Genomic DNA, 27,314 nt, shown 5'->3' with positions numbered 1-27,314 from the left:
AGCTGCCACTCAGCACAGTTTATCCTTTTCCTGATAATTCAGTCTGTGTTTTCTTTGCTCCTCCTGGCTGCCTCTTCCTCCAGTTCCTGGAACCGTGAGGAGCTGAGGCCTCTATAGCACCTGTGTGCATTCACCAGACACAGCAGCTGCCGCATCTCCTGATGCCAACTGCAGCCTGTCCACCACACACACTTCCACACCACTGGGCAATAGGCTACTTCCAGATCCTTCCCATGCAGGTTTGTTTCTAAGCCCAGAAACTTCCTATTTTCCTGGAGTGTGAAAACTCTGCGCTTAGCCCCTGGCAACTCTGCATTTTGTTTTTCTTTCAATCAGGAGGGCTCCCTGAAAAGACCCACCTTCTTGTTGCTACCAAAATTAGGAAAGGAGAGACAGTTCCAAGCTGTGACAAGCCTAGCTGAACTCTAGCAGAGGCACAGAGAACATAACGAGTGAGGATCTCACTGGATCCCTTGCATTTGGGTCCTGCAAAGGCTCCAAATTCCAAGATCCTTTCAACAGAAACAGCACTTGAAACAGATACAGTTCTGGTGCTCCTACAGAGGGTCAAAGCCCCTCTTTACTTCTGCTGGCAAAGGCTTGCATGTCCATGTCTACTAGATCTCCCTGCAGGGACATAGAAGTATATGCTCAAATATTTGTTGCGATCTCCACTTGGACTGGAGGACCCCTGACTTGCACAGGATTTCCAAACACACAGAGACTAAGGAGGTCAGGCTGAACGGCTGGCATCTCTTCAACATACTTCTTAGGCAGAATTTTGCTTACTTCTTGCAACAGCAAGGTTCAGAGGGATGCATTCTTCTTCGTGGAACAAAGAGGGCACTGTCTACCAAGCTTTTGCTGTACAGAATCAGTTCAGTGAAATTCACATTTGCTGCTTGTCTGCTCTGTACTTTCACAGGCCTGCTGTCTCGACTACTTTCACTAGACCCATTATTTTTTGACCCAACTGCTGTAACAATAAAAAAATCAACATGAGTTTCCCATAGAACACCATTCACATCTGTTTCTGGAACACAGCACCTTAGAGAGAGAGATTTCTTCATCCACCCCATGTCTTTTCTAAAGTCTTAACCCTGCAAAGAAAGAATCCTTATAAAATATGATTTTAAAAAGAGAGGTACTTACTAAATGCACAAACAAAAGCTTCCCTTGCTACCTTCAGGTTCTACTAGCATTAAATCTCTCAATTTAAAAACAGTGGAGGAGAGGAGAAATTATAATGTTACTATTCATGAGTTGTTCGTAACACCCAAGGAGGTGCTGTTTAAACTAGACAGAGATTCCTTGCATGCTGCCTTCTCCCAAACCAATTCTCATAGGGTAGAAATGAGTACCTTGATGTTCTTACTACTGAAGGAGCAGGGGACTGCTCCGGTGGGTACAAAGTCTATGAATGTTTACAAGGTAGGATTTCTACAGCATACAATGGAGCTAGTCATCAGCCAAGGTTACTTCTGGCTTAAGCAATCATATCAATGGACTTTAGCATTGTTATATAATTGTAACCAGAAGTCTTCTGGGAATTTGAACTGTGCTGTTGTGTTCTCACAACAAGTAATTTGTGAGGCATCTCTCCCCTTAGGAGTCCACATTAGTCAGTAATGTGGGGCAGCTATGAGCTTTTTTTGGGAGAGAGGTACTCCCAATGACCAGAGCCCCATGCTCTAATAATCTCCCATGATGCTATCTTTCAGCTTTTCTTGAGAGCATGTAGCCACCTCACAACCACTTTAACTTTCTCATCAATTTCATATTGTAGGTTTATAATTTTGTTTCTCCATGCAAAACATCGAGCATCATACCCAACCTTACCACAACTGTTTTACTGCTGTTTCTGCTACTGCTGTTCCATTGGCTCCTCATTTGCACTCCACAGATGAGATCCTGATACAGCAAAATCAAGGAAAGGTTTGCTGCTGACTTCTGCCAGACCTAGGCTTCAACCAGTAGCCTCTGGCTGTCATTAAACCTGTATTTTAATCCATATAGGTTCTGATTTCAGTTTTTTTCACATCACAATTCTTACAACCACTTAGCAACACACACATCTAGCATCCTACCTGAGCTCCTATTTCTACTTACGTCAAGTAGGTAATGTTTTGAAATAGGCTGCAGCTTTCACCTACCCTCAGCCAAGTCATACAGCTGTGGCCTATCATTTCAAAGATAAATGATCTCAAGCTGCCAAGATATGATTCTGGGTTAACAGGGGCAAAAATAAAGCTGTGACCAAATGAAAAGGAAACATTAAGTTGTTTTGTATTTTGAAACTCATTAAGCATTTGCACACAGAGACCCACAGAAGTCCTAGAACTAGGCATCAAGATCAGTCAGTACTAACCTGAACAGCTCTCTCCCAAAACAATTACACCTTAATTCATCCCTGCTGGTAGTGGTAGCTGTAAAACAAACAGTGCTTGAGGTTGCCTCGTGACGGTTCTCTGGGAAAGGAAATGTGGTTCAAAAGCATTGCTGTAGTCCAAGTCTGCATGTTGCAGGTGGTCAAAAGTTGGCAACAGCCCATCCCACGTTAATTCTACTGTGCCAGGTCAAGCTTTGTGATGTGTTGTTATTAGTCTGAGGTGAATTGTAAGAAACACTATGGCTGTCTAAACCAGGAGTCCACCATAGCACCAACTCCTTTGCCCTCAATCCCAGTTTTCTTTCCAATGGAAAGCCAGAAACATGGCAGGGAGGAAAGGGAACAGAGGGCAGACAGTTACACACCTAGGCTGCATCCTGACAAGCAAGCAGGATGTGACTACAGTGCACATCTGGGCCTCCAGGCTGGAAAACAGTCCCAGGCCTCAAAGTTCAGATGCACCTTTATGCCTCAAAGGTTGTCGTGAGCATGAAATTGCCCTGTGGCTGGCTGTAAAACCCAAACAACTGACTGTAAGACTCACCCCATTTTCCATTGGCACAGAGCTGTGTTGCTGCATTGACAAACTCACAGTGGGGGCTTGGGCATGTGGTTTCTCTTATTGTCATTGAGGAAACTTCCCTGGCTCAGATCTGCAATGACCTCCAGACCTTGCTGGACAATGACAAGGTCACTGTGCTGCAGGAAATTCTTGAGGTAGAGGCTGATGGAAGCAAAGGCAAACGTAACAGTTACTGCAGGAAAGCAAGCTGGTAGTCATTGTCATTATTATATGTAGCACTACTTGTATTCCCAGACAAAGGCCACAGGTGAGACTGGGGGGAAGGATTAATTCTGCTATGTGCTGAACAAACCCAGAGTGACCCTCCACCCTTGCAGTTTACAGGTGTAAGCTGGGCTCATGTAAAGGAAAATCTCTAAATTTGCAGTATTTACTTGTTCACTTTTTTTGCTATAAATTCTTTCACTTATTTAAAGATCAGAGAACTGGAAAAGATCAAGCAAAGAAAGGCTGGAGTCTGCAAGGAGCTGTGTGGCTCAAGCCTACACATTATGATTTTATAGATTTAATCAGGTTTTGGGAGTGATGCAGACAATGATAAACAAATCAAGGCAAGAAGGAGAGAGGTAGGAAATAAATTTCAAAGAATTAGGACTCTGGATCAGGTTATTAAGAAGAGTCTTCATGCATGTCCATGAAACCACAGACTGCATTCTCCCTTTAGATCAAGTAGGAGTTTCTAAGCAGACAAAAAGGAAAAATTTCTCCTACCAGAGCTCTGTCAATAAAGACATGTCAATAAAGGTTCAGTTGATTAAAACAATTTCCCCAAACAGATGATAAAATAAATTTTACAGGGTAGTCTATTACTTCTTTCAGTGACAACCCTTCTCCTCTGTTACAAATGATTACTTAGCTTTTCAACAGCTATGTTGGAGGCACACATGCATTTACTATTTGGAATTTTTCACATATAATTCCCTTCTCAATGGGCAGTGTGTGTTTAAGTTTTTACTAAATTAACAGGGACAAATTCTGGTCTTTGAAAATTTGATGTAAATCTGAAGTATCTGCCCTTATATACTTACACTTGTTAAATCAGAGTAAATGAGAGCACACTTTGACCTCATGATATCCAGCACAGGGGCAGGAATACAATACAAGAAAGGGTTACTTTCTAACTGCTTGTAAGTTTTAAGGCAGACAAATAATAATAATAAGTCTTTGCTTCTGAAAGGAGATATTCAGTCTACCCAAAGCACCATCCAAATCATTAAAGGATACCCAGGTGCCAGTATTTGGAAAGGGTATTAGCTATTCAAACAGTTTAGGCAGAGGTCTCTGCTGTTCTCTCTCCTGGGTCATCTCAGATTTCCTCCATCTCTGCCCAGAACTGAGCACAGACGGGAAAGAAAGGCTGGAAATTTCAGAGTAACATTTTCTCTAGAACTAGAAAGAACATATTTTTCAGCCTCGCAGTAAAAATTAGCACAGCTGCAAGGCTTGCTGGGTGAGGGCCACACACTGTATGTGGAGGGACAGACTCTGCAGCAGATGCTGTGTATGGAGACCTCTTTTCCTCCCCTTTTCAGATATAATTTACCTGGCTCCATTTTATTACTGGGAAAAGAAACCACATAAAAGTGTCAGCACGACACAGCTGGGTTGTTCAAAGTAATTCAGCAGCAGGTGGGAAGAGTGAATCCACACAAAGGCAAAAGGTTTAATGAGGGGATGGTTGAGCTCTGCTGACAAGAGTTAGTGCCCCAGAGATAGGGATGCAAACACTTCTCCAGGTGTTTGATGCTTGGAGGGTGCAGGCAGTCATCTGAAGCCACCCACCCCACCTGAGTTGGTCTCTGGCTCCTGCTCATTTTTAAAGGTTAATAGTTCTAAGCAGGTGCCTGAGAATGAGCAGAAATTTCAGACTGGGAAGTATTTTCCTGAGGAAAAAAAAAAAAGGTGTTGGAACTAGCAATGACTGTAGAAAGTGACATGAGAAAAGGCCAGTGGTCTCTGACTATCTGGCAAAGGGAGAGACGCGTATGTCTCCAATGGGAATAAGCTCTGCCTAGATGAAGGCAAAGCTTACTAGAAGAAGGATGTTTTCTGAAAATGTCATCTTTAGTTAATGAGATCTGCCTTGTCAGTTGTTCTGATCCCAGAGCTCCCCTGGATCCCCTTGCTCACTTCTGCTCTGGGCTCTCAGGCGGTAGGCCAGAAACGCCCAGACCATCATCAGCTTGCCATGTGCTTTTCTCATGCATCACCCAGGTCTTTGTTGCCCCTGTGCTTAAATGGTTCAGAAAGGTTTTGCCTGAAGCCACCTGCAATCTGCAGACTTGTTGGGCTTTCTTCCATGGACAAGTTGATTAAACCTTGTTACACCAAGACTGTGCTTACTGATGGCTGCAGATTCATTCCTCTCTGTGATATCTGATTAGATATATAGACTTGGTCATAGCTCTGAAAAGCCTAAATCATTCAAGTCTCTGCCACTATAAGATATGCTCTTCCACCGTTTTGCTGTAGCAACTGCAGCTGGTAGAGACAAGATGAGCGTCAGTCCTAAAAATTGAACTTGTAAAGACCAGGGATCATTGTCAGCAAGCTGCTTCCAGGGAATCACCAAAACAATTCGGCAGTCTTTCATGCAGTGCATATCCTTGCTTAGGATGTCTAAAAAAACCCGTATTAGTTATTTGTGAATATATTACCTCCTAGATGATGGGCAGCCTGAAATGTGGATAATACCTATACCAGTGCATTAAATCCTCCTGAAGCCTAACCACAGTCAGGACTACACTTACATAGCAGTTTCTCACTGTGCTGTTTTGTCTTTCCCAGGGTTCCTCAACAGTATCCTCCTACTCAGACTGTCGGCAGTTTAACTGGCAGCATGGTGGGTGCTGCATCTCACCCCTCTGGGCACCTGAAATACAAATAAAGACATGTGTGTTCAGTTGCCAACTGGAAGTATCACAGCTACTCATGTGATGCCCAGGCAAGATGATATAATCAGTGCATTGGTACTTCTTACCCCAGTAAACTCTTTACCTGTCCCCTGTGCTAAGAGCACTCAGAAAGATAGATGCTATTAGGAGAGTGATGAAAAGCATGAGATGTACCTCAAAGATGTAGAAAACTTCATGTCACAAAACAAAGCTCTTTGGCTCTTGTGCCTGTCTTTTTCTGAGTAGGGCAGGATAACTACTTTTTGGGGAATATTGCCTGCCCAGGATTACACAAAAGAGAATCTCCAGGGAAGGCTTGTCAGTCATCCTGCAGATTTCCTCTTTATCTCAGCACAGCTGTTCCCATCCTGACCTACTAGCCTGATTTCTTGCTGACTTGTTACTAAGAATGCTACTGCAGGGATTCCAGATGTGGAGGAGCCCAGCCTGTGACACACATTGCACCTTCATCCCTTCCTCTCTGAGTCTCCTGGTGACTGCACACAGCTAGTTCATGTCTCACTAATGGAGAAAATGGCATTGGTCACACACAAGCCAAAAAACCCACAATACTTTTCCTTTGAACAGTTTGCAGTCAAAGTATTCCCAGAGTTTTGCCATATTTAGTACAATCTATGAAACAGAGGAAAGTGTCTGTTATACCAGATAGGAACATCCCTTGTCCCCTCTGTTGCTATTAAACTGTTACTTGGCTCCAGTTCCTTACTTTAAGCTCAGCATTGCTCAAGGCTTCGTTTTGCAGTGCTTGAAATGTGTTCAACTGTTTGTCATCCACAGTGTCCTCCCCTTCCGTCAAGCAGCCATCTATCATGCCTTCCTTATTGAGAACTATTGAGAAAAAACTGTACTTTCCTTTCTTGTTTACTATCTTTTACTATCCTATTTACCTTATACAGTAATGACTTACATGCAGGAAAACGATTCAAAACCACAATGTTTCTGAAGTCAGAGACAGTCTGAACTTTTGAGATAATTGGGAGGAAAATCAGACTTTATATTCAGCACACCTGGGAAGAATAACTTTATATTCAACACACCTGAGAGGAATAACCCCTATCTATTTTTTGCTGCATCAGAACTGTCCTGGTTTCAGCTGGGATAGAGCTGTCTTCCTAGTAGCTGGTACAGTGCTATGTTTTGAGTTCAGCATGCGAAGAATGTTGATAACGCTGATGTTTTCAGTTGTTGCTCAGTATTGTTTAGACTATAGTCAAGGATTTTTCAGCTTCTCATGCCCAGCCAGGGCACAAGGAGTTGGCACAGGACACAACCAAGGCACCTTGACCCAAACTGGCCAATGGTGTATTCCATACCGTGTGACGTCCCATCTAGTTTAGGAACTGGGAAGTGGGGGGGGCAAGGAATTGCCACTCGGGGACTGGTGGGGTGTCGGTCGGCGAGCTATTGCCCTGTGCATCATTTGTACATTCCAATCCTTTTATTACTACTGTTGTCATTTTATTAGTGTTATCATTATCATTATTAGTTTCTTCTCTTCTGTTCTATTAAACCGTTCTTATCTCAACCCAGGAGTCTTACTTTTTTTCCCCGATTTCCTCCCCCATCCCACTGGATGGGGGAAGTGAGTGAGCGGCTGCGTGGTACTTAGTTGCTGGCTGGGGTTAAACCACGACAAGAACCAACTGCAGATTGTCCCTACCACATGAAGCAGTGACTTGAATGATGGATAGCAGTAGAATTTGTGAACAGTGTCAGCCTAATGGATGCCCAGGACAGTACAACAGTTGTCCTGCAAGAGTATTTTGAGGGCAGCCTTCTTAATCTGTACCAGCAGAAATAGTGACATTGATTAATAACTATTTTTCTTTCTCTTGATATGAGGTATACTAAAGAACATGAAGATGAGCTAATTTCCTACTATGTCACTAAAAGCATTTTCAAATATTTTATAAAGCAGTGCAAGAGTACAGGAGCCACTGTGCACTCAGTAGTAACTGACATGTATTTCAAGATGTTTGATGCTGCAAATAGTTCTGTGAGCACCAGTACCTTGTCCAAGATGAGTGGAAGGAAAACAGTTTGATTTCTCACCCAAAAGGATGCCAGCTCTAAGGGGGTGGAGCTGGGAGGAGCTGAAGCTGTTCCGCACACAGGTATGTGCATGTTCTGTGCAAAGGCAGGACAGCTCAGTCCTCCGATGGCAGCTGCTGTGTGTTGCTGGAGCACGGCACCTTCCTTCCCTGGCGCAGGTCTCTAAGAAAAGCAACCCAGCCAGCAGCCGGCTGAATGATGCCTGGTGCCTCTCTTCCCTCCTGGCTGCCTGACTGCTGAGCAGCTCCTCGTTTGAGCCTGGGATGGCAATGGATGGGAGAAACTGCTTTCAAACTGTTTAATAACAGTGATGTTAACCTTTGACCTTGCTGAATAGCAGCGCTTTTGACCTTTCATTTGTTAAATAATACAACCACTTACTTCCCGATCCTTATCAGTGTTTAATAATTGGGGTCAAGACAAAGCAAGGCAGAGTACAGTTACTCACCAGACTTTACTGAACCAGGAAGAATTTCCTTAAGCTATAGATTTCCTTTTTGATAATCTTCAATCAAGACAGGCAAAGACTGGAGACTTGGGTGGCTTGGAAGATCCATAACAAACTAAAGAGCCTCTCAGCTGTTAGCATCTGGTTTGAATCCAGCTGTGGTTGACAGTGGGAGATATTCATTATGGTCTCAGGTTGCCTCTCTGACTCATATATAATGAGTTTGGCTTGCAGTTCTACTGTTTACTGGCCAGAAAACAGCCATAACATAAAATACTAACACATGGCTCTAGAGATATTGGTGATTAAATGAATTTACAAAGCCTGAAAATTCCTATTCCCATAAAGAAAATCAGGCTATGGCACAGGGGTAGGTGACAGTGTGGACAAAAATTTTGTGGTCATTCCTACATGTTCTGCATGATTCACATCAGAGGCGGTTAACCTTCAGGATTCTGAGTCACTTTTTGTGTGGTGTAAGTAAAACTAATGGGTCAGATTGTGTGCTGTACAGCTCATTAACCATCTCGCTTAACAGAGAAGCAGGTGACGGCTGTTACAAGCAGCAGTCCCAGGATCAGTGTTTTCCTTAGAAGTGAACAGGAATGGATGAAAAAGAAATCCAAGAACTTATGACATGACAATGGATTGAAATGTAAGTGCACACACATACATTTATATAATGCACACATATAAAAACTTAAACTTCCTAAAGATGTCAAACAGAAATTCTATTTGTCTAAGCAGCTGCACAATCTCATTACTTACTGCATTTTGTAGTAAGCCAGATCGCAAGATTTTTAGGGCAGGAGCTGTTTCATGGATGTCAGACTGTATGTGATTCAGAAAAATGAGCCCCCGCAGGAGTGATCCAAATGCTATCATTTATAAGTAAGGCATTTATTTATAGATGTACGTGAGCTAGATTAGATCTGTAAAAATGGTACTGTAAAGCAGTGAGATTCAGAAGGGTTTTTTTTTTGCTGCTGGTCATGTAAGAAATGGAGAAAACAGAGCCCTTTGTGGTATCCCAGCTCAGCTGCAATGAAATTGTATGCCCTCCTGCTTTTTGGACTTACCCTTGGCTTTGGGCCTCTTTGAAATTGAGGGACACCTAAACAGGTCTGCCACCCCTAGTTGTATTAATGGGTTCCTGCTTGTCAGTGTCTCTGGGTCTCAGGACAGCATTAGCTTTACACAGGACTGACACAGCCACATCTGCCTGTGCAGGCAGCCGCCTGCAGGCTCTCCAAGGCCCTGCTTTCCCCTTCCTTGTTCTAGAGGAAGCCCGCAGCTGACCCACAAACGGCGCACAACCTCCTGGCAGTGACTACCCTGCTCTCCCCAGCTCCCCGCGGAGGGAAGGTCCGGGCCGAGGGAGCGGTTGAACCACACGGGAGGTGCCGTCGCCCTGTGTCTCTTCAGCAGCTGAGCTACCGAAGCTGCCGTGAGGCCCCCCCGGCTCCCCTCCCGCCTCACCCCCGGGGCCTGCCCGGCTGGGCCCTGGGCCCCAACCGGCCGCCCTCCCGGGCTGGACACCCGGCACCGACCGCCCAGCAGGGCCGTTTCCATAGCAGCGGAGAGGCGGGACCGGTCGGCGCCGTCTCCTCCAGGCCGCTGTCAGGGCGGTGACTGTGATTGACGTTTTGGGCCGTTCCCTCCAGCGGAAGCATGCCGTCACCTTTGACCCCACCGGCGCGGCAACGGCGGGACGGTTGCCTGGCGACGGCGACGCGGAGCCGCCATGGAGGCGGTGTCACTGCCCGCCGCGCTGGAGTTGGCGGCCGGCGGCGGCGCGGGGCTGAGCCCGGAGAAGCGGGCTGTACTGGGGGCCTCGCTGCTGCTCCTCCAGCGCGATTACCGCTTCGAGCGGGTCTGGTTCTGGGGCTGCATCCAGGGCGTGCGCGGCGCCTACTACATCGCCGAGGGACTAGGCCCCGACCGCGCCGCACCCCGCAGCCGCCTCTACAGGTGCGGAGGCTGGGCCGGGCCTCACCGCAGCTCCGTGCAGGGGACGAGCACCTCTCCGGGGAGGTGGGGCCGGGGAGGCCTAAACGGCCTCGGGAGGCTAGTTTGAGGGCTGGGGGGGAGAAGAAGGGGGACTGGGGAGCCCGGGGGGTCAGCTCAGTTCAGCTCAGCTCTGCTGGAGGGAGCCTCGCTGTGCCCTGAGCGGTGTGGCAAGGCTGCATCGAGCCCTGTTCTTCAGCTGGCTCGGGCCTGTGTTGTGCTTGTCGCTGGCAGCTTGAACTGCGTGGAGTGGAGCTTCCTGCCACCAGCGACTGAGGAGATGGTTGCACAGGCTGAGCAGCTGAAGGGCCGTTTCCAGGGGGATCCTTCTTTTGAGTATGAGCACATTGAGATAAATGCAGAAGATGCTGAAAGATTGTTTGAAGATGGTAAGGAGGTAAATGCAGCCAAACACTTTTGAACTCTCTTTGCTACAGTTATACCCCTCACACTAGACAGGTGGTGGATCCTCCTCTGTGTTTGTAATAAGCAGCCTGAGCCTGCACTCAGGTCACTGTCATTGTGTAGCAACAGCTTCTTGATTGAACTCTTACTTCAGTTATTTCTGGAGTTAGACACAGCTCAGAAATATTCTTCCTCCTTTATGTTTTGTTATGCACAATTGGGACAAATCCTCACTGCAGTGCCTGAAGCTTTACATAGGAACTGCAGGTACCATTCTTTATAACTGCATAGACAAGTCATAAGTAGCTTAATTGAGGGGGAGGAAAGGATGGATGAAGCAGGGGACAGTTAATTCTCTGGTGAATCTAGACTGCTGCTGCTTCTCTTTTTATCAGAAGAATGTCCGACTCATGGTCCTCCTCTTGGTGCCATCAGTCTCCAAGCTGATGAATCTGTTGTGGTTTCTGTTGTCACCTTGAGTTTATTTTCAGAAATGACAACAAGGAAAGCCTTGCCTTTAAAATTTACCTATGTTTTGTTAAAGCCCACGATCAAGGAGGAGGCCCGCCTTGTAGCTACGATAGAACAGATAGACAGAGCAGTTGGTATCATCCCCCGGGGGGCATTTTTGAAGACTCCTCTTGGGTCTGTGCATGAAAACAGAAACTTTGAAGGTAAATTCTCATTGTCTTTATCAGGATCAACTGTACTTTAATCATAAAGGCTGTAAATTAAGATTACTTTCTCTAGTTGTTTTGATTTCAGGTTTATTTTTCCCTTGGGTAAGATGAACAGGGAGGAGAGAATCCAATGCCACTAATGTTCAGGTGTATGATTCAACTCTGGAAGGTGGGAGGAGAGTCAGTAATGGCTTTGAGTCATTAAACCTGTAGTTTCATTTGTCTGTGTATAGTTTGTGTCAGTGTTTAGCAATTATAGCTGCACTGAATTCTCCATCTAGAGATAGGATGTAACCAAATGGGCACAGAGAGTTGATCTCAGCTCATGCCCGTTGCTTATCTGGGACTGCAGTTAGCATGGTCTGCAGTCCACAGCATCGGGGAGTTTCTGGCATTTGGCAGATGCGTTTCTGGCAAGTCTTTGGTCTTCTGTGGAGTCCACTGGAGAAAGATTGTGATTCTGTCCTATGCTGTGTGCGTTAGAGAAACAGTATGACATTTGATGGTATAATGTATGTTAGCCCAGCTCACTGTATTAATGTTCACCAATGGCTGTTTGCAGGTCTTTCATTGACGGAAGCAAAAAAGTTAAGTTCCTATTTCCATTTTACCAAGCCTTTTAACCTGAAGAATAAAACCCTGCTGGAAAAGGCTGACCTGGACCCATCCACTGACTTTCTAGATTCTCTGGAGCATGATATCCCACAAGGTAAAGGTAGCAGCATCAAGATATGCAATGAGAGGAAAGGCAGTCTGAGTAGCCTGGGAAATGCTGAGATGACAAGGTGTGGGTTACTATGGAGTTGGTATGCTTGCGAGAAGCTACTGTGAATCTGTAAAAGAACTTTATCCTTTACTAAATATTGTACTTAATTCCTTTTTTTAAGTGATTATAAATGTTCACAATGGTAAGATGTAAGTGTACCAGGGCTGTGACATCCTCACAACAGGTCTTCTGATCATACCAGCAGTTACCCCCTCTGTCTGAGTGCCATATTCCCTCCTGACTTCTGTAAAGCCTGTGACAGCTGATGTTGATATAGGGAATTTATGTGGTTTGAAGTATTTCACACCTCTTGTCCCTCCCAGTATTGCTCCTCTTTATCTAAATGGGTTTTCATTAACACTAAGCTGATATCTCTGAGAGGCTGAATTCAAACGTTCCTTTGATAAACTGTGTTAGAAATGCTGTAGTGTAGAATAATCTATACTCTAGTGGGATTACACACTGTGGAAGGAGAAAGGAAGATGTGCATACTGGAATGTATCTTCAGTTCACATCTCTACTGTTCTGCTGGACAAATGTTAAATATATTTAAAGCCTCTTCCAGGGATTCCTCTGGCAGGATATTTCTCTAAAGAGATGGGAGTGACTTGTTACTTGTTTCTAACTGCTTTTTGCTGATTTTCTGCATTTTTCAGATTGGGCCAAGTGTTTTCACATCCTTCTGTCTAGAAAGATTCTTGGGACACAATCAGAACTTAGGTTTGCTATTTTATTCCTATTCTGGAGTAGCAGGATAGGATAGTAGGTGACCTGTGCCAAATGGAATTGGCTGGAAGGCCAGTGAATTGACAGTGTTGTAAATAGCTTTTCAGACCTTGTCTCATATATATATATCCCCCCAATCTTTCCTTTGGCAAAAAAACCCCTGAGTATGAATCTAGTGAGCTTCTGCCTGAATTCTGAACATTTTTGACTGTTCAGAGTATAAACAATGCTGAAATCTAAACCATTGTTCAACTTACTGGGAATGTCCTTGCTGCAGTTATTTTCCAGAGGTGTAATCTGGAGACACTGCATGTTTTTACATAGATGGGCTCATTGAGTTGGCCCTTTTGACTCAAAAAGGAGTATTGCAAATTGCGGTTAGGTCCTAGATACCTCCTAAGAAAATTTTAGCTGCAGTTTTGTATGGTAGGGCTACTGTTTGTGGTTCTGTCGTGTCGTTGTGTCCCGTCCCCGTCCCCCCGTCCCCCCCCCTGCTTTTTTTTTTTCCGTTGGGTTTGTGGTAGGGAGACTTTAATTTTGTGAGGCCTGAAACCACATGGCCACTGCAGCAAGAGATGAATCTGTGGTGCTTTCTATGTTTCCATTAGAAAACAGGCACCAAGGGCTAAGAGCTTGAAGGCTAATTTGCATTACAAAGCTGGTTTTAGCCACCTTCAGCTGTGATGGAGAATTGCACCTTTGAAAGATTACAGATATTCTGCAGTGTTTCACGTCTAGTTCAAGGGACCAGGCAACTGGCAGGTCGTGCTGTGTGTTAGGCAAGAAGATGGTGGTTTTGTTGAAGTCTTTAAATCAAATCTGACTCGTAGCTGTATTTTACCCAGTGGCAGATAGAAAGTGGGGCTCAGCTATGCCACTCTTATGTTTGTCTTCCTGTGGCAACCTGAGGTCTGTGTAAGGGTGAACCTTTGCCCCCTTCCTGGGAGGTTGCTACTGTTAGTGCTGATCTTAGTCTCCTCAAAAAAAGTTACCTCTCAAAGACTACCTGAGCTCAAGTGCAGCTGAGTGCTTCTTAATGGGAGAAGATTCATCATGGTGCCTGTGCAGCTCTGGCTGTATTGTCCTGCTCTTTTTTGGACTAAACCTGGGGACTGATGGAATGAGCTTGTCAGGCGAAGGAAGTAAGTGAGGAACTGGTTATAGGATCAGCAAGGCATATAGCCTCTCTAATTGCACTCTATCACATTCAGATAGGAGCTCTGACATTAAAGAAAGATCAACCCACCACCCTTTAACAAGCATTCAGGTTGCCTAAAGTACTGGTTGCTTGTGGAAATGTGGGGAGAAAAAAAACCACCAGAGGGCAGACTCAGGCTTTGCACTGATTTTATGAGCAAGGCTCTGCCAAAGTCACTTGCTCCTGGTTGCAAGGCGCTGAAACTGCAGTTCTTGGTTTACCTTCCTTCAGCTCTGCTGGTGCATGTTGGTCCTGACCAGACCAGACAGTGCGTTTTCTATTTCCTGACATGTTCATAGCTCTGGCAAATCCCCTCATTTTTAACCTGAAGCTTGTCCTCGTTAGATTCTTTCTTGAACCGTTATTGTCAGAGCAGAAGTAGGAATTCCCAAATCTATTGCATCTAGAATTGTGACTGGAGCCAGAATTTTCTATGCCCTCAACAAATACACAAAAAGTGGACCAGGGATGAGTGACATCTGAGTGATGCTCCCAGCCTGTATGGGCTAGAATTCCCTTATCATCTAAAAAGACATAAAGAACAGGACTGAGAGATTAAGGGGTGATTTTAATGTGTCTAAAAGTAACAACTCTGTTGGAATAGTTTTCTTTATGAATTGGGAGACTGAGCATCTGTGATGGCTGTCAAGGGCGTAACTGTCACAAAATGTATGGTGTGCCATTATAGGAGAGCAGAGGTATCTTACAGAATGGAAAGTTGGAGGCAGAGAGAACATTTTATATGACAGCTGAGAGGTGGGAAGAAAGGAAGTTAAAACCGGGTTGAATAAAGGAAACAATGGTAAAAGCAGAGAGTTTAGTGCAAGATTGGAAAACCTGGAGTTTTGTAACAAAACTGTGTGCCACCCTTATCTTTACCAGTGATATCTGTGGTGACTGCAGGTTCCAGATTCTGTCTGTGTGTCTATCAGGTTATCTTACACTTTAAGGGTTCAGAATATGTTGCTCCTCCTCCCATAATCATACTGTGAGTCTGTCTGTTTTTTCTTGGTGTCTCAGCTCCCAGAGACAAGTGACTGTGACTTAGCTTTTATTAAAAAAATACATTTTTAAAATGATTGTAGAGAGAAGTGGGAGAATGTGAACCCTGTCTCAAAAACAAATTCAGTTGGTTTATTCCCTTTAAAATCTCCAGCTCTCTGAGCAAAACTCATGAATTTGAGTGGCCTGACTCATAATTTTTGAACATGGAGAGGTTGTGATACTGATCTTATGTCACCACAGTATCAGATCATGTAATGCTTCATTCTGATCCAAGTGGCCAGCTGGCCAGAATGTTGCATGCTGGGATCTGTAGGTTTTGCTGGCCATATGTCTGCATTAAAGATAAGCTTGTTTGCTCTAGTCTAAGCAGGCAATCTGCTCAACTTTATGCACAATTAGATGTAGCCTTTCAGCTGCTGGCAGATTGCCTGTATGGTCCTTTCTGCTGCATGGAGTTTGGCACCCTGGGTGTTAGCATTTCAGGAACTAGAGTTGTGGCAGTTTTACATGTGCTTGTAGATAATGGAATGGCAAAACAAATAGCAATAATTCCTAGCATGCCTACAGCATTTTCACTTGATGACCTAATGGTGTGTAGATATGAAATAACAGTCACTTGTCAGGCATTAGCATGATGGGGAAGGTGAAAATGGAGGGGGGAAGGCTGATTTTCCTGTGACCATGGTCAGGCAATGCTACATTCTGCAAAGATAAAGGAAGGGGATGGTAGAAAGCCTAAGGTACTAGCGTAGAATGGAAAGCCTGGGAGGAAGCAAAACAGGAGATGGAGAATTCAGTTCTTTGACACTTTCAAACTACAGTTCAGAAAAGCAGTAGCTTGACTCTGAAGGTTTGTTACAGATTCCTGACTCAGATCATTTTGACATGGAGATAAGGGACACCAACGGGGCACTGTTAAAAACTGATGCAGGAGGGGAGGTATGTCAGAGGCAAAGGGAAAGAAAAAATGTGGATAGGAAAAGACATGAGTGGAAATAGCATTTCTATGAAAAGAATTTAATCAAAAGTCATGAATCCCAGTCAAGAAATGGCTGCTTTTGGCTGAAAGCCTACCAGAGTTCACTGATGGAGTAAAAGTAGGAATTAGAATTAAAAAAAAAAAAGCAATATAAAAGGAAATGCAGAAAGTTGGGAACAATTAATGATCCGTATAAATTGGTGTTGATAATGAGTAGAAAATGACAAAGGAAGCCAGGATAACCTGGAGTAATCCGTGACAACTGTAAGGAGGATTTTTTCAAGTATATTGAGAGGAAAAGAAAGCATAGTAATGGTACTGGAAACTGTCACTAAATGGTGACAGTAAAAAGGCTGGTAAGAATGTGGAAGGGCAGAAATGCTCAATAATTTTTTTCTGGTTTGTTTTTGGAAAGAATATGGACTCACATCAAATTAAGACAATAAAATAATATTTCAGACACTATTCAGACTATTTGCTAAGGGAGGGTAGAGTTAGGCAACCTTTTCTGTTTGTCAGAAAATGAAAATGGCAGAGCCAGATAAGTTACTCCTGAAATCATTCTCTCAGGAGTCTTGTGACATACTATGATGCTAACCTTTAATAAATATCAGCATTGCAGAAATATTCCCCTAAACTTATCTTGATTAGTAGTTGTGATTCAGAAATCACTGAATGGGTGTATTTCTGGAAGGGCTCAGAAGGGGCTTCAGCTGGGACCAGTATCAGTACTGACATTCTTCAACTTATTTATAATACAAGTAAAGGATTGGTAGAGAGACGTAATGAGAAGGGCCGGACTGCTACAGAGATCTAGTAAACTGGACTTACTTAAAGAAAATACTCAAAAAAAATTTTTGATGTAGCTACCTGCAAAGTCACATATCTAAGAGCAGAACTGGAAGCCAGACTTCTCTTCTGGAAGCTGTGGCTCTGAAAGGAAATCCAGGCACAACCTGCTGAACGTCAGCTCCCAGTCTGATCCTGAGACTTAAAAAGGCTAATACGATCTGTAGATGTATAAACAAGGGCATAGCAAATAGGAACAGGGAGGTGACTTTTGCATATACTGTTAGTGGAATCAGAACTGGATTCCACAGTGTGTGGATTTGCACACTGCAAAGCTGGAGAGTTGCAGAAAAGAGCCACAAAATGATTCAAGGGCTGGTGAGAGACATAAACAGTTCAATCTGTTTATTTTACAGAAAAGAACATGCGAATGACTGTATTACACTGTGTAAATACTCCATGGAGTTTAAGTATTGGGTACTGAAGATCTATTTAGTATACCAGACAAAGGCATAACAGGAACTAGCAGCTGAAAATTATAGCCAGAAAAACTAAAATGAAAAATAAGGTACAAATTTTAACAGTGAAATGATTAGCAGCTAGCAAGTGCAATGGATGAGTCCGTGTCTCTTCGTATCTTAGCATCATGCTGGATGTCTTCCTGGGAATTATGTTTTAGCCAAATGCAAATATAAGTTGCTAGTCCCAGACGTAACTGAGTTCAGTTTAATGGGAGTGGTATGCAGGAATCCAGAGATGATTTCCTGGTATGCCTGGCTGTAAACTTGGCGACAGCTGTGGAGAGTGATGTTTAGCTCAAGCTTCTTCATTGTCAGTGACAGTAGCACAAAGGTGACAATGGGTTCCTGAGACAGTGACTCTAAGCACAGGACTCTCAGTACAGCTGGCTTTGCTTCCTGGACTATGATGCATGAGGGCTCAAAAGAGGACTGAGGAGATTCCTGACTTATCTCTGTCCATTGTGGAGAGTAAACTGGGGAGCTGAGACCTCTCAGATGTAATTGCTGACTCTGTAATGCTGGGAGAGGTGTTTATAGCATCATTCTAAATGGGTATACAGTGGCAGGGTGGATCATAGTCTTGTCTACTTGCTATTTCAAGATTCAGCTAGAGGAGGAGGAGAAGTGCCTAGACAGAAGATCATTTCAGCTCCTTTACCATTTTGACTGTGGAGGAAGTGACAGCCACTCAGTCTGTAGCTCTGTTTCTTCACCTGAAAGTGCAGTGTAGCATTCCTTTTACAGCATTACAGACAAAGGGATTTGTGGCTATTTCCTTGGCTGAATACTTTGGGCACTAGCCTTTCTGTAAACTTACTGAATAATAGCCTGGGTTAGAACACTAACCTCCTGTCCTCTAAACTTCATTAGCACACTCTATCCGTTTAGCAAATGCTGGTGCTTAATGGGCCCTTGAAGATGGAGAGGTTCCATTTTTAAGTGGGAGATAGTTTCCTTTGGCCACTCTCAAGGGCCATTTTGGTAGCCCCATCTTGGCTGCCCCAAAAGCCCAGGTGCTGGAAGGAAGAAGGCCAGGAGACATGAACCTGCTTTATCTCCATGCGTTAACACAGCTAATTAACTCTGTTTTGACACACCCCCCCCCCCCCCAGGCGATTAATCCCCTATCAGCCTCTGTCTCCAGCCATTTGAAGAGTCTGTGTCTGCAGAGGTATTTACAACCCCCAGCTAGCCAGAAGAGAGCAAGTTGCCCGTTATCAGGTCTCTAAGACAAATGGCTGCCTATCTCCCCAGTGGCCTTGCAAAATCCAGCAAAGTGCTATGCTGTGCTGGCCACCTACTTTCACCCAGCCTCCCTTCTCCGTTAACATTTCACAGATGTGACCTGAGCCCTCCCCTTTCATTGCTTAACAATAAGCAGCACCTCCCCAGCTCTGTGAAAGCTGAGAGTGAGAGCACTTCTTAGCCTGCCAAGAGCCACATGGGGATAAGGCTTTTCAAGCTGACTCATGGAAATCCAAACTAAAAGACCCATAATGAATGAAAGGGTAGTGGTTCATGTTAGCAAGGATAAAAAGAGGTAGCCAAAATGTAGACCGAAATACCTAGTGTGGCTCACAGCTATCCTCATTCCTGGTTAGGAGAGGTGTTCCTTTGGCTCAGTGAATGTATGAAACTGAGCTATAGCATCCCATGGAGCTACCTGACCTTTCTACAAGTGGTTTTGACAAATGAGCTTTATAACACAGCGGTACAGGAGTAAAACAGATTAGTGTGTCTCAGAACAGTCAGCTTTCAGATGTGGGAATCGAACCGAATAGCTGGCTCAGTGGGTTATTAGTTAAAGCATTGGTACCTGATTTTCTCTGTTAAAACTGGTCAACCATCCCCAGAAATAGTTGTAGGATGGCCGTAGCTGCTACCTTCCAGCAGGGTGCACTATGGTGTCAGCATTGTCAGCACAGAAAAGGAAACCACAGAAAACTGTGAGAAAGAAAAGCACCAAGAGCAGCATCAAATTGAGGAGAAGGTATGGCCTGAGTTTCCAGACTGTGGTATACTGTACTGACCTCCTGAACTTGTAAGTATGGAGAAGAAACTCTGTCCCTTCCAAGCTTAGGCAATTTCTGGAATGGTCACTGGGCTTTCCAATAGCTTTCTTAGCATCCTTACCTATCATGGGCATGCATACACAAATACATAAGCATGTCTCTTACATCCTTCAAAAGTAGAGACACTCTTCATTTTTGCTAGTGATGTGTGGACTGGGGAGCCTTTAGAAGCTGCTAAGGCCACTCCTGCAGTGACCCAAGAGGGTTGCCTGGGAGCAATACAAGATGATGTCCCTCCTACAGCTGAGGTGCTTGCCTGCTCAGGAGTTCAAGATCAGACTGGAACCTCTCATGTGGCAGCACAGCAGGAGGACTCCAGAGCCAGCTAGTGTTATAGCTTTCGACTGGCTGTCCGTGGTCTGCCTTGATTTCTGGAAAGGAGTCTGTTTTCCTTGGGCTTTGTGTCTATGGGTAATAAAGCAGTGCATTCACTGCTTTTGGGTCCTAGGTCTGTATCACCTCAGGGGTCTTGTTTAGTCAGAGGCCTTGGATGAGTTTATACTGGAGCAGGGCTGCCCATCAACTGAGAGCTGTGGTGGAGTTCTTTGCCCTCCTGACTGCTGCAGTGAAAGAATGAGGACAGAAGCAGAGTCTTAGCAACTTTCCAGGGAGTTGTTTCCTCCTCAGTAAAAGAAATTGTGGCCCACCCTGTCTCTATTTCAGCTCCTGATTCATTGGACATGAAAAGGAGATGAACTTCTTGCTGAACTGAGGGGAGATGCTGGTAAAGCCTCTTATAACCAGAAGTTGTATTTTTATCACCACATCAGTCAGCCTTGGCCTAACCCTTTCTCTAGGGAATGATGAAAAATTACTTGCAGGGGAAAGCCTATAGCAGTCTGTGTGTCACTGAAGTCATAATGAGGTCAGCTTTTGCTTGGAGTGATCTGTTTCTGAAGGGGCTGCACATAAGGAGTGGCAGCTCCTGCCTGCACAGCAGTTGGTATTAGTGCCAACCACGCATATAGCTTTGCTTTGCTGTTTGCTGCCCCTTTGGCCATAGGACTTTTGCAGGGAGGAAGGCAATGGGCATTGTCTTGTTTTACTGTACACAAATATAATATGGATTGAAATTCTGCATGGTGAAGGGGTGTGTAGCTGTGTGTAGAGGGAAAAGGACAAGGGACAGTTCATCTATGGGTATATTTGTACAGCAGTTGTGCTGTGCAGAGATAGCTAGGCTATCCCAGGCATTGGAAGATGCTTAGCCATCTTTAGTGTTCAGAATTAGCTTGAAAATCAACACAACTACACTGTGGTGCGTAGATACACTCAGTGTGACAGTCTTCTCAGGAACTGGTAAACTCTTCAGGTAATTTGGGCCAGAATTTGTACTAGTTTAGTTTGAAAACACTGACAGTTTATAATCCATGCCATCTGTTCCTCGTCCTAAGCTCTTTTAACCAGTCCTGCTAATTTGATGATGAGGTAAGACGTACAACTGGGGGACTGACAGGGCTTGTAGCCTTGCCTCTACTGCAGGAGAGTGAATTGGTTGTGCTCTAAGCATTTGGTGGGTTTTGAATCCTAGCATTGACTGCTTTGTGTTCTCTCAGAATTCAGAGATCAATGTGAGGTTCTTTGCCCCTAATCCAGCCCCTGTTCATCATTATCACATCCTCAAAGTGGCCAGTACTTTGTTATCAGGAGAGGCAAAAATCTTAAAAGGTGGCCATAATCTCCTCAGAGTCAGACAGATATTCTCCTGTGGGTAAGAAAGTGACAGTGACCGAAAGCTCTAGGGGGAAGCAGGCTAGAACAAAGCTCTCCATTGCATCCTTTCATCAAACTGTTAATCTTTCTTTCAAAGACATCACATTTGTTTGGTGACAAAAGCCCCAAAGAAGCTGAATTGAGCCTGAAATCCTGTAGCAAGATTCAGAGGAAGCGTCTTTCATTCAGAGCAGGGAGGGGCAAGAGACTCCTTCTTTTTCGTCCTACCAACCAATGGGCTCACAGAAGCCCACGAAGGTGACAGATTAATGCAGGGGCTCCCCAGGTAGATGCTACGTGACTCCTGGCACGCTCCAAAAACGTTTCCACAGCGACCAACTGAACAAGAAATATTGAGTGTGACAAGACCCAGTGTAAACTTGTGCTTTGGAAGGAGGGTGCTTTGCCATTCTGAGAGATTTCTAAATCTACTACAGAAGACCCAAGATACAATGATCTGTATTGTAGTTGTCAGAATCCAAATAGCAGGGATTTAACCAGTTTTTCATACTCCTTATATGCATATTATCTTGCTGTTTCCTCTAGTGCACAGCCCCATTCCAAATCTTTGTTCTGGATGCTTTCTGTGCAAAGTTTGCATCTTTTTCTTAACAACAAAAGTAAAAAGAGTCTAAGTCTATTCTCATTATCAGGTGGATTGAGGACTAAAGGGCAAACTAAGTGGGCTATAGGGGAGGCTGTAATTTGATGTGTATTACTTCTGTGCTAGCTTTTTCATTCCTTCCCATCCTCTGCTGCTCACTTATGTCTGTGTATTGACCCTTCTTTTGTGTTGGCATTGCTGGCTGTGCAGCCAGTTTCCAGCTGGAAAAATAACTATTTTTGGTTAGACTTTTTCAGCCAGATCATTTCCCTGACCTGGTTCACTGAGCGGTAAATAAACAATTTTTTGGTCTCTATGATGGAAGAGTGATGAGGGGGGAATAAGGGTTTGAGGGCAGGGGCTGCTTCAACTGGATTAAGCAGCACTATTGTCAGATGTCTGAGTATGGCCTGAATTTCACCCAGTACTCGGAGGCACCTGAATACTGTGCATCTGGGACACCATTGCAACAACACCCTGAGTCTTCCTTGTCAGCAGGAAACAGGTACTTTGTGTGTAAATGGAAGGCCCAGGCCTGTCTTAATAATTTGTGCTGCGGAGGCATCCCCAATGGGAGAGGATAATGGAGACAAAAGGCCTCTGAAGTAAGATCATTTTACTTTGAGGTTTGGGCATGGTTGTGTTTGTGTGTCAAATACGTGGCAGGCATTAGGACCATGCAAGATCTGCTTGGCAGCATCTGACTGCTTGTAAGCTGTGCTTTCCTGGCTCTGGAGTCTTTTTAAAATAGTACTGAACCTGCAACCAGTCTGTGTTTTTATTTAATTATTATTAAATAGTTATATGGGGAATTGGAAATATTGACAGCAGTGTTAACATATGGGGTGCAGGTGGTGTGTCAAGCAAATGATTTAGTTTGCAGCCAGTAAGTGGCATGAAGGAGTTTTAGTCCCACATAGGAGTGTTTGGATATGTCCTTACAGCTGGTAGGCTGTTTGTGAAATGTCCGTGTGGCGAAATTTGTTGAGAGCCAGAGCACTGTGACCTTTCCTTGCAGCTGCTCTGCTTTGCAATTTGTCTTTGTTCCCTACAAACAGCAAATTAGAAGTAGGAAGCTCTTCCCAGTGTAGGATTTTCTGTTGGAGGGAAATGGAAGCTAAATCCCATGGGTGTAGCGTAGCTTTTTCAGAGCTAAATGCTTGGGGTCACGCAGCCAAGCAGTGGCTGCTTTTGCAAAGGGAAACGGTTACGTTGCCCCTCTCTGGGTGTTAATATTTGTCCTGTAACTCCATACTTCACTCTCACTCAGGACTGACTGCAGCAAGATATGTTATAACCTGCTTTTGTGGCAGCATATTGTGTTAATGGTAGGTGCAACCATGTTGTAGCTGCTTTTCCCTTGAGATATTTCCTCCTTTGAAGAGGAATTGATAATGTCACTTTTATGACCCTCTGTGAGCTTTTGTGATGTGGAGCCTCTCTATCAGGCTGTCTAGCTCTTAAAGCTGTTTCTTCTCAAGCTTGCACTGAAATGAGGCATTGCTGAATCACCTCCAAAGCAGCAATGTTATGAGAGGTCATACTGAAAGTGGACCAGTTACAGCAGGAAAGTTCTTCTGCAGACAGCCCTCTTAAAAGGCTTTTGTTTAAAAGCTAATGTCTCATGCACCCTATTGCCTCTGTGAATTACAAGATTCAGCCCGTAGCTGAGACAGACACAGGGGATGAGACAGGGACTTCTGTTGGCGACTGGAAAGGAAAAAGAAGCTGAGAAGGAGGTTGACTTTTGAAATTCAGTCCTGGTGTCCTGGCAGCTGTTGAAGGGCCATAAAAAAGGCATTGGTTTAACACTGGGTGAGCATCAGGATCTTCAAAGCACTTTCTTGTTTGGGAAAGATGTAAGGAACTCCTCAGAATTCTTGCCTGTGTTTGGAGGGGTGGAGGCTGCAGCCTGATCCAAAGAGGGAATAGGAAGCTCCAGATCTTCATCCAGCGGCTATTTTTCCCATGCTCTTTCCTCCCACACAGCAGCTCCCTCCCTTCCCTTCTGGAGCAGCAACAGGCATTAGTTTCAGCACAGACAGTGCTTGGCTTCCTTAGGTTTGCTGGGTGCAGCTTAAGAATTAGCTTGGTCTTTAAAAAAAAATGTATTTTGAAGAATAGAAACCTCACCAGAGCAGCGTTACTGTTAGAAGTCTCTGGCCTGAGAGCAATGACCTCCGGTTCCCTGCACCTCAGCCAGCTTTGCATGATGAGTGAAGTTAACTCTGCTGCCTGATTAAGGGACAATACAGGCTACAGCTCACATGTAGATGCAAGTTAAAATCTGTATTTAACTCGAGGAAATCCAGCTTTTACCTGCTGTCTCCTAGTTCTAGTTGTATTCCCTCCAATGCAAAAAATAATAATTTAAAATTTTTTTTCCTGACAACTTTTATCTAGGAGCCTTGGTGTACCTTACAGACTGATGCTCTGAGCTTTGCAGCCTCCCAGTAAGAGCCACGTTGTCTGACACAGGGGCAACAACAAGCATAGGGACTGCCATGGGATATTCTGAGCCAATATTAGAGAGGCTTTGAACTCAGCATCCTGCTTCTGCATTTTTATAGTAATACAGACCTACAGCTACCTATGCAATGACATTATTCCTAGAACCATTTGTAATAGCAGGGAAGTTTAAAAAAAAAAAAAAGATAAAAGATAAAAGCAGCATTCAATTTTCATAATTATCCAATAATAATAACAACAATATTTTATATTGTATTATTAAATGCATTTCTCAGAATTTCTCTTGAAGGAGGAAAGAAGGCTTATTCATTTTAAGCTATTATTTCAACTGTTCATTAGCTACTGATTAAAGTACTTTTAGTGATTTATGACATCATTATTTCAAACTCCTACAAGAAAGGTGGGCCTGAAAAAGCATCTTGTTTGAAGATTGTGAGATTTGAACTGTGATGAAAGAGAAGACAATTGTCTTGGATCTTTCAAAGAGAACAAATTTCTCCATGTCTCATGAGTTCAAATATTAATTTTATTTTCTGGACCATTTCCTCAAATGCTACTAATGTGGTGAGGTATGGAAAAAAATAAATACTGAGATAATGGCCTCTAATTTCTTCCTTTAAAGAGAAGGACCAAAATAAGTACATAGGTTCTAGAACTTTAATGTGATGTCTTCTTAGAAGGCAGACACCAGCATTGTGTATCAAATGCAAGGCAAGCTAAACGGCCTGTGCTTTCTCGCAGCTGCTGGCAGACCAAATGAATAGCTTCATGAGCTGCAGTCAACCCTTGGGCCATGTCCTGTGGAGACCTGTTGTAGGAACTTGTGGTGTTAAAGCCTTTCAGCCTTTTGTTGGATGTGACTAAAATTGGCCAAGAGTAAGAAGTTAGTGGGAGGGGGAGGACTGGCAGCTGACAGCAATCACAGAAGCCCTTCCCCAGGCTAACCATGACACAAGTAAGGATAAGTCATAGCATAAACTGATGAGCCTAAAATTATCTACAAAGACGAATACTGTCTAACTGGCCCAACACATTATGGGCTTTCTGCTTACTCTGGAATTGGCAGATTTTGGCTTTGGGTGCAGACAGGCTGACCACTTGACCCCAGGCCAGTAGTAGCCTGACAGCTCCAACTGCATTCTTTTTTTTTTACTTGGGCTTGCTGCTTTTGCTTTTAGATGGAGATTCAGGAGGAACCTTCTTCCATACATTGTAGCCTCTAGGCATTACTGATTTGGTGCTGAAGCTGGTATTTTCTTCTCCTGGCAGCTCCTTGACCTCCAGCATTGAATCCAAGCTGATGCTCCAGCCCCCTCCCCTAAGGCATTGTTCCCAGGCTGTCATGTCAGATGCAAAACAAATACTCAGTGGCTCAGAGCTCCTTGCATCCAGGAAAAATTGGATTTTCACACTGGCTCTGAACCTCATCTGCAGAGCCAAAGCAAAATTAATGCGGAAACTAATCCCTTTGCCCCTACCACGTACATCCTCTTCAATGGTGGAGCCAAGAAAGACTGAAGAGAATTAACCTTTTCTGTAAACTTCTCTCAGATAGGAAATACCCTACTTTTCACTTCTTCCTCTTTCCCAGTTGCTGCATCAGGGAAACCAGTCTTCCCTGGAACAGAAAGTGCTGCCTTCCTCTTCCCACTACCCACTACTAATGCTACAAGTTTATTTTAAGAAGAAATTTCATACATATGCAAGATTGCTATAGCTACTCTTGGGTCTCTATAGCCATTAGCTAGGCCAAGTAGGCGGCAGAGCTTGTTAAGAGTAACTGCTGCCCACTCAGAAGCAGCCAAGAATAGCTGTAGCCTCTCCTAGGGATCAAGTATACAAGACTGGAGCTATAGGGGTCCCCTCCTGTGATGTGTATGAGATCACCATCATAGCTATGGGAATAGGCTACTGTGTGAACCTAGACTCTTAGACATCTGGAAATGAGGGCAGCACATAATGCTGAATTGACAAAAGAAAAAAGAGCATCAAGGTTTCTGGTCTCCCTGAGTTCCCTCTTTTCAGGTGTCACAAACACCAATGCAGCCTTGTGCACTGTTAACTGCTCAGGCAGAACCTGCTGCAATCTTTCTCTCAGCTTAGGGACAGCTTGCTCCAGGAATGCTGCCTCTTTCTCCTTTCCAGTGACTCAAGAGCATGTGTTCTCACACAGGCTCCTGGACTGTCCAGCTAGAGAAGGGAGACACTGTAGTGGTGCTGCGGAGCCTGCTGTGGCTGGGACTGATGTTCTACCATGTCCCAATGACCAAGCAATACGGCTATGTCTACTTTGGCACTGGTGAGAAGAACTTCGATCTGCCCTTCATGCTGTGACTACCCTGTCTGGGATGAGGACTCGAGAATGTTTAGATTTTATACTTAGGAGATTTTTGTTTACTGTTTGTTCTAATAAATGTGTGAAGCCTCTGTACTTTGAGCCGGATTCTTTTGTGCATGGACTCTGGCCCTGATTCTTTTCCTAGGACTTCACTGTATGCAATCCTCGCTCAACTCCAGATTGAACTCCCTGTAATATGTCACTGTATAGTTTAGATAGTAACAAATGGCATTTTCTTCCATGACAGGTAAAGCCCTAGGTCAGAAATCAAACCTAGGCCATCTGTCTGATTACAAAGACACCATGCTTACACAAAAACTAATGTGGAGGCAACATAAATGAATGCCTGCTGTCACCCATGAATGACAAACAAAACCAGAGTTGGAGTCAGAGTAGAAAGCTGATGCATACTGTAAGGGATCTGTACTAAACCTTGAGCTCTGGAAAGGCATATCAAAGACAGGAGATTATTTTGTTTTTCAGATGTTAGGTTTCACCAAAATTAGAGGGGACTTTCCAGTTATTGGCACTAAACTGTAGAAAAAATTAACCATGGGCATCACCTGGTCTTTTGCAAAATGTGCTCATTCAGGTTCATCTCAAGGCAGTGGTTTAATCCAGTGACTTTTCCATTAGTAAAGCTCACTAAGCCAAG

At 44.2% G+C, this 27,314-nt stretch overlaps 2 protein-coding genes across 3 annotated transcripts in view; both read left to right on the top strand.

Annotated features, from left to right (window-relative positions):
* POLR1C (RNA polymerase I and III subunit C) overlaps positions 1-27,314 on the top strand; it is a 141,174-nt gene that overhangs the window by 94,664 nt on the left and 19,196 nt on the right. The gene's annotated exons all lie outside the window — the stretch shown is intronic.
* RSPH9 (radial spoke head component 9) lies at positions 10,090-26,744 on the top strand. 2 transcript variants are annotated; one of them, XM_049831168.1, is made up of 5 exons: positions 10,090-10,358; positions 10,629-10,791; positions 11,344-11,473; positions 12,042-12,188; positions 26,495-26,744. In XM_049831168.1, the coding sequence occupies exons 1-5, from the start codon at positions 10,132-10,134 to the stop codon at positions 26,653-26,655; spliced, it is 828 nt and encodes a 275-aa protein (XP_049687125.1). In that variant the 5' UTR covers positions 10,090-10,131; the 3' UTR covers positions 26,656-26,744. The 2 variants fall into 2 exon arrangements, with proteins under 2 accessions (XP_049687125.1, XP_049687128.1); XM_049831171.1 differs by lacking the exon at positions 11,344-11,473 and having other exon boundaries at positions 10,629-10,783.

The sequence above is a fragment of the Accipiter gentilis genome, chromosome 28 (assembly GCF_929443795.1).
Source record: "Accipiter gentilis chromosome 28, bAccGen1.1, whole genome shotgun sequence".
NCBI lineage: Eukaryota > Metazoa > Chordata > Aves > Accipitriformes > Accipitridae > Astur > Astur gentilis.
Note: the sequence above shows the minus strand (reverse complement) of the source record. Positions and strands in the feature narration are given on the sequence as shown.

Bases quoted from the DNA above. Each gene is read 5' to 3' on its own strand.
- RSPH9 (XM_049831168.1), top strand. From the start codon at position 10,132: ATGGAGGCGGTGTCACTGCCCGCCGCGCTGGAGTTGGCGGCCGGCGGC. The intron at 10,792-11,343 runs GTAAATGCAGCC...GTTTTGTTAAAG, and splicing joins TGTTTGAAGATGGTAAGGAG to CCCACGATCAAGGAGGAGGC. The intron at 12,189-26,494 runs GTAAAGGTAGCA...GTTCTCACACAG, and splicing joins GGAGCATGATATCCCACAAG to GCTCCTGGACTGTCCAGCTA.